Source organism: Sarcophilus harrisii, chromosome 2, assembly GCF_902635505.1.
Source record: "Sarcophilus harrisii chromosome 2, mSarHar1.11, whole genome shotgun sequence".
Lineage (NCBI taxonomy): Eukaryota > Metazoa > Chordata > Mammalia > Dasyuromorphia > Dasyuridae > Sarcophilus > Sarcophilus harrisii.
This window is the reverse complement of record NC_045427.1, coordinates 285666745-285678893: the sequence shown is the minus strand read 5'-3', so window position 1 is coordinate 285678893 and position 12149 is coordinate 285666745. Positions and strand designations below refer to the sequence as shown.

Here is a 12149-nt window from a genome sequence, read left to right as displayed (position 1 = left end):
TATCCCTGCTTTCTTGATGATAAAGAGAATTAACTATTTCTTTTTTAAGAATAATGAAATTTGAGATTCTTATTTAACTATAATATCAATCTTTTTTTGGTTTATGCCCCAACATTTAAAAATACTGTTTATAACCCAATTACATTGTAAAAGAACTGCTAACAATTATACTGAATGGTAGTCAACTGACTGACAAAAAAAATTCATTTCTGGGATAGAAGGAAAATGACAACTGTAAATTAATGATTCAAATATGAATGGCCAAAAAAATCCCCAGTGTCCACATGTTTTAGTTAACAATTGAAGCAACTATTTTAGTCATTCACACTTAAGCATTCTATCTCAAAATGAGAGCACTGGACAAACTCAGCACTGAAAAATAACACTTACTTGAAAAGACACAAATTCCAGCCACAGTTGAATATCCCTAGGATTCTCTCGGACTTTTCTGTTAAATTCCTCTACTTTAGCTTTTAGAATAACTTCTTCACTATCTTTCTGAGATGTAGGTTGCTTTGTTTCTTGGTCTGAAGGACCCTGTCCTTGTAACCAGAGTGTTGTAGATTTATCATAGACTCCCAAAGGATTCACCCAAGTTGAGGTAGAAGATGGAACTTCATCATCAGAGTCTTTCACTGGGATGAATGGGCTGAGATCAGATGAGAATACTTCAGCTTTGCTACAAACAGGAGCTCCATCACTGCTTACTGAACGCATGCTTTTCTTAGAAAAGTAGCGTTCAAATTTCTTATGCAATTGTTTCTTTTCTGTAGAGGTACCTTCCCAAGATATACGTTGCTTTTTGGGGTTAATACCAAGGCAAGAGTTTCCCTTCCTCTTGTATCTTTAAAAAAAAAAAAATAGTAAATGGATATGTATACATTTGATTATCACAAATAGCTGGATCTCAGAAAGGCCTTTGAAGTGCCCTACCTCAATAGAGTGTGGACCATTTAACAATCTTCGTTACATTCCTCTATAGTGTTTAGCAAAGTGTCTTGAATATAATAGATGTTAAGTAAAGTAAAACTTTTTGTCAACAGGTGAAGAAAGTTGAGGCCCAATAAAGGGACTTGTCCAGGTCACAAAGTGATTTTGGCAGAATCAGGACCAAAGGCTTAGCCTTCTCTTTTGCATTTCTGAACTCTTTCTACTATACTACTGATTGAGTACTGACTCAGTTGAACCAGAATTCACTAGTGGCAACCTGGCAAAGCCTATAGATATCCTTTTCATTATGTTTTTAAATGCATAAAATACAATACACAAGATTATTAAGGAAAGCAATTATAATGAAATATATATATATATATATATGTTTTGATTGGACCTGCTAGACCTTTTGCTTGATTGGGGAGTCTCTGAGAATCCAAGATCATCTCCAACCCATGATATGACATAAAGAAATGCACAGAGTTTAAAGATTATGATATTAGAAGAAAAATACAGTTTGATTTATACTCAATCTTTCAGAAAAATATTACTGCACAAATGAAGTATCATTGTATAATACCATCAAGGGTATAATATGAGCTTTAGATGTAAACTCATTTCTGTAGGTTAGCTATGCTCCTGACCTTAGAAGGGACTGGCTTAACCTAAAGAGTATCAAAGTTCATCTCTAGAGATTCATTAGAAAAATCAGTATTAAGCCAATTATTTTTCTTTACAGTCACACACTTAACCTATTCCACTTCAACAGCTGATTAATGGAAGATGAAAATAAAACTTAGAAATAACACTTTACTTTCACGAGATTCCATTTTTCTAACAGTCTGTTTAGATAAGCCAGGGAGAAAGTATTCATTCCCATTATTTATAGAAGAAATCAAGGTCCAAGAAGATATGTACCTTTACTATTAAATGGCAAAACAAAAGATGTATAACCCACATTTCTAATACTCTTTCCAATCTAACAAATTGGAATAACAATTGATTTAAAAAAATCTAACCTTGAAAAAGGCTAAAATAAATATATGGATTAAAATTATTTTTCAAGTTTCCTATTTTAGAATAAAACTAAAATTGTAATTTTAAAAAAATTTTTAGATATACTGTACTTTGGAACCATATGATATAATGGAAGTCATAAACTGGATTTTAATTCTGCTCTATCGTATAACTATCTGTGTGGCCCTGTGAGACCCTCTTTGGGTCTCAATTTACTCATCGAATAATTAAAAAGCAGGAGTATTGCTCTAACATTATCTGAGGATACTCTTCTCTCTTCATCCTACTTGAGGGCCCTAGATTCTCACCATACTTCTGTGAGTCATTCATTAGGGAGGTAACCTGGGAAAGTTACATGACTATTTATAAAATGAAAGGAGAAACCCTCTAAGGATCCTTCCCACTTCTCCTCCCTCCTTCAGCAGTTACCACTGGGGTCTTCTACACACTATGACCCTCCCATTATTTCTGCATTTTAATGATTACAGCTTCCTTAATGTCCACCATAAGCAAACTGTTTCATATATTACATAATATATATTTCTTTTTAACTTCCTCCTCTTCCTGTCTTGCCCTAACCTCTCTAATCTCTAATTCTCTTTTCCAATTCCTGCCACAGTCCCCTCAAAAAAACTTTCATTTTATACTTGCAAGCAACAAAGTCCCTAATGATGGATGATAAGCTAAGGGCCATGCTGAGTCTAAATCAAATCTGCTTTATTTCAAACAATATTATTAAAGATTAGCAAAAAATTCATTGGACTTTATCAAAGACCTTTTGGTTTAATTATTAATATCATAATAGTACTATATTTTCCTTTTTATGATAATTATGTTAATATTTTATTTATCCTCAAGAGTCATAAGGACTTTAGGGTTGTCATCTATTATACTTCCTCCCAATGCAAAATAAGTAAATAATTCCTTCTATATCTCTTGACAGGTCAGCCACAGCCTCATTTGAACATTTCCACTGACAGGAAAGACAGTTGTAAGACAGACCATTTTTTTTTATTATTTAGATCTAAACTTTGGAAAATTCATTCTTATGCTGAACTAAAAGCTGTTTTCCTTTAACTGATACATCTGTCCTAATTTCAACTCTAACTAATGGATAAAATAAGAACCTCTTTCCCATGACAAACCTCCAACTAGCTGAAAACTGCTGGTACATCTTCTCTTTTCCAGACTAAAACACAAGTTATTCTCATACTCCTCTCCCAAGTGACATTGTCTATAGACCCTGCACCATCTTCTATCAAGTGTGGAAATTTGACGAAAATGAAATTAAAATGTAGCACTAAGAACTAGACCTAATATTCCAAACATGGACTGACCAGGGCAGAACTAGATTATTACCTCCCTTGCTCAAGACTTCTACTAATGCTGATTAAGACTGTAATCATAGCATTCTGATGGATCACAATTATAATAATAATAATAATAAGCACTATTTCTATGCCAACATTTGGCTTAAAAAATAATAATAATAAAGGACTGAGAATAGTGGCACGCCACCAGGGTCCTATTGTCAGTCTGAACCAAGGACCCTGGTGGCATGTTTCTACTCTCAATGTCTAAATATGTTCTTTATTAAGATTGTTCAATCAGATAATAAATTTACCTAATTATAATTTCATCTAACTTGCACTTCTCTGAATTGTTTTTTTTAAATGATAACATCTATACTGTCTTTCAATATCCTAGAACAAAGCTTCTTAAACTGTGTGTGATGACCCCAAATGGGGTCACAAAATGAACTGGAGGTCACAAAATTATGATTTATTATCAGAAAATGTTTGATTTGTATTCCTATTTTAGGAATCAAATAAAGTTCCAACTTCTTTATCTTGCATTGAAGGTCCTACTCAATTTGGCCTCAACCTAACTTCCCAGCTTTATTTCATGTTACTCTCACATGCTCTATGTTCTAGCTAAAATGGGCTACACCTTCCTTAACATGTTTTCGCACCTTTGTGATTTTGCTCATAACATTCCTCACAACCTAACATATTCTTCATTCTATTCTGCCATCATTTCAAGATATTGAAATCCTAAGATCTTCTTCTTCTAAGATCAGCTCAAAGGACCATCTACTTCCTTCCTGAAACCTTCCCTTGCTCTATTTACCCTTGCCCCAAAGTTGGCAGTGATTTCTCTCTCTTTTAAGTTATAACAATACTATATATCTTTTTTATGCTTTCATAACATTTTTGTTGTTGGGATCGTGGCTATTTAGGTGCATATCTTAACTCTCTTGTCAGATTGTAAACTCCTTGAGGACAAAGACTATATTTTATTTATGTGTGTATTCTCTCAGTGTCTTATTAAACAAAGTGCTTATTAAATTTTTAAAAAATGAATTAATGCTATCACATACTTGTTTTGGCTTCAGGGTAAAAACAGACATTATTCTGATACCCATTATGAAGGAAAGTAAAAAAGGGAATTGGATTAGCATGGAAGAACTCATGATAATATATTATAATCAATGTTATTTCTACAAATTTTAAGAACAAAGCATAAGGTGTACCTTGCTATATCTCCACGATAAAGGGATTTATACTCCCAGTTTGCTGGATCTGGTTTCTTATCTGTTCTGAAAGTTTCTGTTGTCAGGGTCTGAATGTCATCAAGCCAAACAAGGTGGCTTCCACTGTTGTCAGTGGCATTATTTTCTTGGCTGCTGGACAAGAGAGGTTGAGGAGAAGGGAGAGATAAACAAGGAAAGAGAAAAGAAAACAGATTTTTAAAAATCTCTCAGCTAAATATTTATTATTTGTAAAAACAAGCAAAGTTAAATATTTGAAATCTACAAAGTATCAAACATACCCAAATGTAAAGTACATACCATGGAAAGTGAAAGTACAGTGAATTCAATTCAGTGAAACAGTTAAGAAATGAATAGTGGTCAAACTATACATAACCATGCATACAATAGCTGAAAAATGAATGTGTGTGTGTGTGTGTGTGTGTGTGTGTGTGTGTGTGTCTCACTTTATATAGGCATATATTCCCAAGTTAAAATATATAGTGTGATGATCCTCATTACTTTATACTTCAAAAATAACACAACTCATCAATGTTGGTATCCCCTCCTCTGGTACATATCATATCCTCTATATATTTTAATTGAAGGTTCTTGAATTTCTGAGGCCACCATATTATCTGGTATCCAACAGTACAGTGATAAAGTTTTGAAACTAACTACTGTCTTCTGACAAAAGACAACAATAAAGTTTTGAAACTAACTACTGTCTTCTGACAAAAGACAACAATAAAGTTTTGAAACTAACTACTGTCTTCTGACAAAAGAAAACACATTCCATCACCAGATTTGTATTTGAAATCTTTTTGGCTTGACAAAACTTTGCAAAGTTCAGGCTATGAATGCAGGGTCAACTCCATGCCATAAAGCATCAGAGTATGACTTTAGGAGTATTAGAGTAATTATAATAGTTCACATTTCTCCAGGACTTACAATTCACAAATTATTTTTAGTGCATATATTAGTATTAATTTTACTTGCAAAATAAAGTTCAAAGGAATTAAGAGTGACTTGTCATAACAGAGGGGTTGTGTCAGGGCTGTATCTAAAACTCAGGTCTTCCAGTGGTTTTTTGATTACACCATAGTGCATCCCATCTTAAATTACTTCCTTCCTTCCTCCCATCTATCCATCCATCCATCCATTTATCTATACATATTATCTCACCTCCAAAGTGGATGTAGCTTTTGTCAGAAAAGTGGGCTGCTTTCAGAATTACAGATATTAGAACCAAAAAGGTCTTTGGGGATGATCTAATCCAAGTTCCTCATTTTAAAAGTGAGGAAAATATGGCCCAGAAAAGTGAAGACAGGAGGACAGAACTGGGAATATGCAATGAAAGTTGTAGGGAAGCAGATTTCAGTTTTCATTTAATGAAATTTTTTTTTACCTTAAACTATGCAAAAGTAAAATGTGTTTCATCAGGAGGTAGTGAGCTCCCCATCACTGAAGGTCTTCTACTAGAGGCTGACTAAATTAGTGGGGATAGAATTATTGTTAAGATATCAGTTGAACACAAGAGAACTGTTCGGTTCTGCACACGTATATTGTATCTAGGATATACTGCGACATATTCAACATATATAAGAGTGCTTGCCATCTAGGGGAGGGGGTGGAGGGAGAGAGGGGAAAAATTGGAACAGAATTGAGTGCAAGGGGTAATGTTGTAAAAAATTATCCTGGCATGGGTTCTGTCAATAAAAAGTTATTATAATAAAAAAAAAATAAAAAATTGAAAAAAAAGAACATTATTTAAAAATAAAAAATAAAAAGATATAAGTTGAACTACATGATCTCTCTAGAACCTTACAACTCTTAGGAGTCTCTAATTTATCTAAGGTCCCATTACTCATAAGTGACAGAGGTCTCTCTCACCCCAGGACCTCTGGCTACATTCCTTCTATACCAATGCTATCAGTTTTTTCTTAGGAGGTTAATAAACTTTATTCAAAATGCATTAGGAAGTTAACTTGACAGGGTTCAGCTAGGTCTTACTTCAGGGTTGGAATCTATTTGATTTCAAATATGATGAGTTCTGAGACTCTTATTTTATAGAGAAATACATATATATATATATAGACATATTTATATCACATGCTGAGGGTAAGATGGGCTACAGAGTTGGCTGCCAGCACTGTATTCCAGCACTCTGGAAGGAAACAAATTTTTCTTAATATCCCCTCTTTGAGTTTACTCCAAATATCTTAACATAAATTGTGAAGGCTTTTGAAGTGTTAAAACTAGAAAAGGAAGAATCCTTAAGGATTTATCTTTTTAATAAGCCTTGGGGGTGAGAAGGAATAGGACAAAACTAGTTCATAATAGTGCTGAAAAGGCAAGTAGTTAAAGAGAGTTCAAGCAATTACTAATAGTTATTTTATCGTTGCCTATGGCTATATTGTCACAGAAAAAAGTTTCATACCATACTGTTCCATATTAGACATATGAGGAAATGTTATGGGAATTCCAGAAATGGTAAGAAGAGGAGCATTCCTGGTCTGTCTCTACATTGATTCCCTTTGGAAAAAAATGACTGAAGATTTTTCTCTGCCAGTTCAGAAACTGAAGGTAGTAAAGAAGGGAGAGAAATCTCCTCAACTGGAAATGTCTGGAACCATCCCATAAGAAAATGGAAAGCCAAGCTGGAGGAGAGAAGGAACAATATCCAGATGTCCCAAAGTCAGGCGATCAAGTGCAGACTACCCTGAGAGTCAATAACTTATCTCTGTATCATTAGACATTCAGTTCAGTAAACAGTATGTGGTTCTGATTTAAGTGGGAAAAGGTTCACTCCTATCTTGAAGGAGAAAAAAAGTTCCCCCAGAAAACAGGAGGTCAGTAATTATAGTCCTTAAGACAGAGAAAAAATGACAATAGGTGATTCCTTCCTAAGGGAAAAAGAAACCAGCCCTTCTTCATCCAAATATAGAACCCCAGGAGACAGACCTACATCTATGACATCAGAGGAACTCACACACACACTAGTGCCCTTAGTTGTTTCCCCACCTGGGTATAAATTAACCAGAGATAAGATCCGGGGAAGACTAAAAGGGACTATGCAAGTTCTAGGCAAGATAATGAAGAAGACAGTTAACAAGAATTAATATATATATTATTTAGTTCAACCTTAGTAAGACTTTTGATTTTTAGCACAATGTCAATAAACTAATCAAACGAAATCTGAGCTACACAAATGCCACTATTTGTATTGACATAGAATGGATGAAAAGTTCTATCTACAAAGTTAAGCACAGGCTAAAACTGAGTATTTCCTAACACAGCTCTTCTTAAATTTTAAGAAACTCCTTTAGATATCCCTCCCTATGAAAAAGAGAAAAGTTGTTTAATATGAAGATTCAATTGCAGAAACACTTATTATCTACAAAATGCAAGACACTCTTGTTAGTAAACAGAAATGGAGATGAAAAATGGAAATCCTGACCTTCAAAGATCTTATAATCTATTTGCAAGAATATGACATTTATGCAGATGAACAAAATCAAAGGTAAAGTATTGTCACTGTTCAGTCATTTTTCAATCATGTCCAACTCTTCCTGATCTCATTTACGATTTTCTTGGCAGACAGACAGGTGTGGTTTGCCATCTCCTTTCCAGCTCATTTTACAGATGAGAAAACTGAGGCAAACAGGGTGAGTGATTTGCCCAGGATCACACATTGAGTAAATGCCTGAGGCCAGATCTGAATTCAAGAACAAAAGTCTATCCATTCAGCCACCTAGCTCCACCAAGATAAAGTATAGTAAGGGGGGAAAAGAGATGCAACAAATTGCTCAAGTAGAGCCTAAAGCTGACCACTTCATGAAAAGACAGGTCAAGAGCCAAGTCTAAAAGAAGAATCTTTTCCTAAAAGAAGGATTCAGCAGGCAAAGATGAGCAGAAGGCATACTCCAGGCAGTGGAATGGCCCATAGGATGGAAGTAGGAAGCAACAGATATAAGACAGGGAATAACATAGTAGTCCAGCAGAAACTTAAAGAGTATCTAAAGAACAAGTGAAATTAGGCTGAAAAGAGGTTAGACAGAAACAGACTGTGTTACCCCTGAAAAGTCATGCTAAGAAGTTTACATTTTACTAGAAGAGTTTCAAAAGGTTTTTTAAGCAGGAGATAACAGTTTTAACTACACATCAGGAAAATGTGTAGCTTTATTAAGTAAAGTGGACAGCTAGGTGGTGCAGGAGATAAAGCACCAGGTCCGAAGTAAGCAAGACTCATCTTCCTGACTAAAAATCTGACCTAAAATGCTTAGTAGCTTACTAGCTGGGTGACCCTAGGCAAACCACTTAACCCTGCCTGCCTTCGTTTCCTCATCTGTAAAACAAGCTAGAGAAGAAAATGACACAGCCCTCTAATATCTTTGTCAAGAAAACCCAAATGGAGTCATGAAGAATCGGACAAGACTGAAACTGAACAACAATAAATTGCCCAAAGATTAAGAAGATATTAGTACAACACAAGAAAAAGAGATAAAGCCTTATTATTAGGCTCATGGCAGTCTGAATGGAGAGGAAGGGGTATATTTAATATTGTTATGGAAGTAGAATAGACAAAACTTGTCTAAGGAAGTAAAAGACATAAGTCTGCTTCCAAGAAAAGCAGCTGCTGGTTAACATTGCATTGACAATTCATTTTTGGAAACACAAGTCATCTCAGGGTTCTAAAAGAAGTAGTTGCTCATTTTAAAATGTGATAGGTAAGTAAATTACAGAATGGATTAGAATTTGGATTAGAACAACTGAAGAACCTTTAATCTAATAACTTAGGAAATGAGGATACCAAAACTCTACAATGATTGTACAGCAAATATAATTTATTTAATATTAGGCAGAAGACATGAATTTGGTTATTAATAATAAGTTAAGATGGGGTCATTTGCAGAGAACTCAAAGCCTGAACCAGGAAAGATAAAAAGACATAAAAAGGGAGATTTCAGAACTAACATAAACTGAATCTGAAGCTAGAAGTGAAAGAGACTATTCAGTTGTTGTTAGCTCACTCACCTACAAGGATACTGAATGAACTGGTGGAAAAATATAAGCCAGATTTAGAGGATATAGTTGTTACTCCCACATTTGCTTTGCTATATAAGTATCTGTGATGGTATTTTTTTTTTGCCTTACTATTAAGTAAATGCTATATTTAAGATTGAAAAGTGTCATGATTACACATTTGTATAAATGAAAATACATCAGTGAGCGCTTGTGAAGTGAAGTGGAGAGTAAGCACATCTCTCTCCTTCCTCCCCAGGAATATCCTTTGAACTGAGGAGTATGAGTATAAGCAAATGGTGACTTTTGTATGAAAATCTAGACCTGTCAGTGTGGGGATGAATTAGAGTAAGCAAAGTATCATGTGTGAAAGATTCAGGCTCTACAATAGTGAATGGCCATCCTAAGCACCCAATTCATTAGGCAATTAATTGGATGTGGAATGTTAAGAACAAAGGGAAGTCAAAGATGGCCAGGGTTTAACATCTTGGTCACTGAGAGTATATTAGTACAATTAACCCACATGGGGAAGTTAGGAAGAGAGGCAAGTTCAATGGGAGAGGATGATGATGAATGCAGTTTGGAGAATACTGAATTTAAGAGGCTATTGGGACATGCTAATGGAGATATACAGGAGGCATCATAATGAACCAGAGCTTAGAGGACAGCCTAAAGCTAGATGGACATCTTTGAGAGTTACATCAATAAAAGTGATAGACAAAAAGGTGAGATCACCCAGATAAAGAGAGTGAATAAAAAAGAGGAAGAGGACACTCATACTTAGGGGGCAAGGATAAAATAATGAATCTGGAAAGACAGTGAAGGAAATGTCAAGTAGAAAAGAAACTAGGAGGAGACAGCCTACGTTCATGTCAATTCCTTTGAAAACAAATCTTAAAATCAACTTATTAGGACTAACAGGGAAATGCTCACCAGCACAAGAAAACAACTATTAGGCTATTTCTTTTTAACTGTCCCATGAAACTTCTTTACTTTGTTGCTTGTTTGCTATTCAAAATTTTGTGATTAGTGTGCTAATGACATCTGAGACCCAAAGTATCAGAACCAGATGACATTTAAAGAATTTCAGAGCCCTAAAGCACTTTTCACAGGTACCTGATGACAGAATGGTCCCCCCAGAGGATCACTGTTTACAGGTTGAGTGGAAACACAGAGGGCTATATTCCATACTTGTCTCAAAGCATGGTGTACACTGACATTAATGGGAGTTCCGTGCATGGAACAACATGGCAGTCCCCTAAGACACATTTAAATTTTAAATTTCTCTCATCCTGTATACAAACAAAATAAAGATTATGCTTAAATGATGAGAAACTCAGCAAATTTTATACCATATCAACTGTTCTATCTATGGACAGAGCACTTTCACATGGAACTCATTATAAGAATATAATATAGTGAATGGTATAGTGAAAAGAACACTAGATTTAACAGTAAAGTTCCATGGTTCAAATCTTTTCCTAACCAATAGCTGGGCAATGCTGGGCAAATCATTCAACTCTTCTAGATGACCGTCAGCCCAAATCCAATTTAACTGGGAAATATTTTGAAATGAATAAAAATGAGCAGAATACAGATAATGTTACTATATGGTTTTGTAAGTCAATATGTGGCCTCCTGGGATTTCTAAGTAAAGTTTGGTGACCACTCTTTCTATCTGAGTTTGTCATCCCTGCTTTAGATAAATACTGAGGTCCCTCCCTACTCTAATATACAAAATGAGAGATAATCTATGTATGTGAATGGACATCAGAGAACACATAGTATGAGCAAACGACACTAGGATCCCAAAGTAAAGAAAAATCCAAATGACAAATGTAATTTATGAACAGAATACATACTTTGGTTTCTCAACTTCCTTTTTACTGTAAATGATGCATCCTGTAGATGTCTCCTTTTCAGAGTCAGTAGCTGAATAAGATTCACTGTCACTAGACTGCTCATATTTTTTCTTGGTTTTCTTGTGATGTTGGTGTTTTTTCTTTTTCTTTTTTTCTTTCTTCTTTTTTCTACTTGCTTGTTTAATCCTTTTGTGTGTATCACTCCCTTCTGAAAGTTCCAGTTTTAAAGGGCTCCTATTCAGAAAAATAAAGCTTATAATTCTCAAAAATTATTCAAGAAATATTAAGAAAAATTAAACAATCACACACTGAAAGGGGAGAGAGAAGACAGCACAGGAAATACTGCTTCCACAAATGAAACAGAGAACTTCAAATAAGGTCTTTTTATAGAGCTTTCCTAAGATTCACAGCTAAATTTATAAGGTTTTACAATTAGAGAAAAAAATAAAGCAAGAGATTTTTTAAATCAAAGGTTAGGTTCAATTTTGAGTAGTCTATGCTTAATATTGTTAGGTATATACATTAATATTTGCCTTTAAACAAAAAGCATGTAGAGATTAACTTATCAAATAAAAACCTGGGTATTCTACAAAAGCAACATTCTAAGAAGTACATAGTCAGTCCTACCACTTCTCACTAATATGACTTTAAAGATAAAAAAGTGGACCAAAGTTTTGTCCATGATTTCCAAAGGTTAAAGCAGAGCACTATAAACAATTCTTTCTCAAGTTAAGTAGCATCCTTTCCTTAATTAAAATAAGGCTTGTTAGTACTGTGTACCC

The 12149-nt window shown here is 34.6% G+C and overlaps 1 protein-coding gene across 2 annotated transcripts in view; it reads right to left on the bottom strand.

The window, feature by feature from the left end:
• The window catches only part of NRDE2 (NRDE-2, necessary for RNA interference, domain containing), a 61602-nt gene that overhangs the window by 29437 nt on the left and 20016 nt on the right, over positions 1-12149 (bottom strand). Inside the window, exons 3-5 of one of the 2 annotated variants that reach the window (XM_003756162.4) lie at positions 11368-11601; positions 4484-4633; positions 391-844 (exon numbers count right to left, since the gene is read on the bottom strand). In XM_003756162.4, the coding sequence (XP_003756210.2) occupies positions 391-844; positions 4484-4633; positions 11368-11601 (838 nt within the window). Of the gene's footprint in view, positions 1-390; positions 845-4483; positions 4637-11367; positions 11602-12149 lie in introns of both variants that reach the window. The other variant, XM_012547321.3, reaches the window with a different exon arrangement.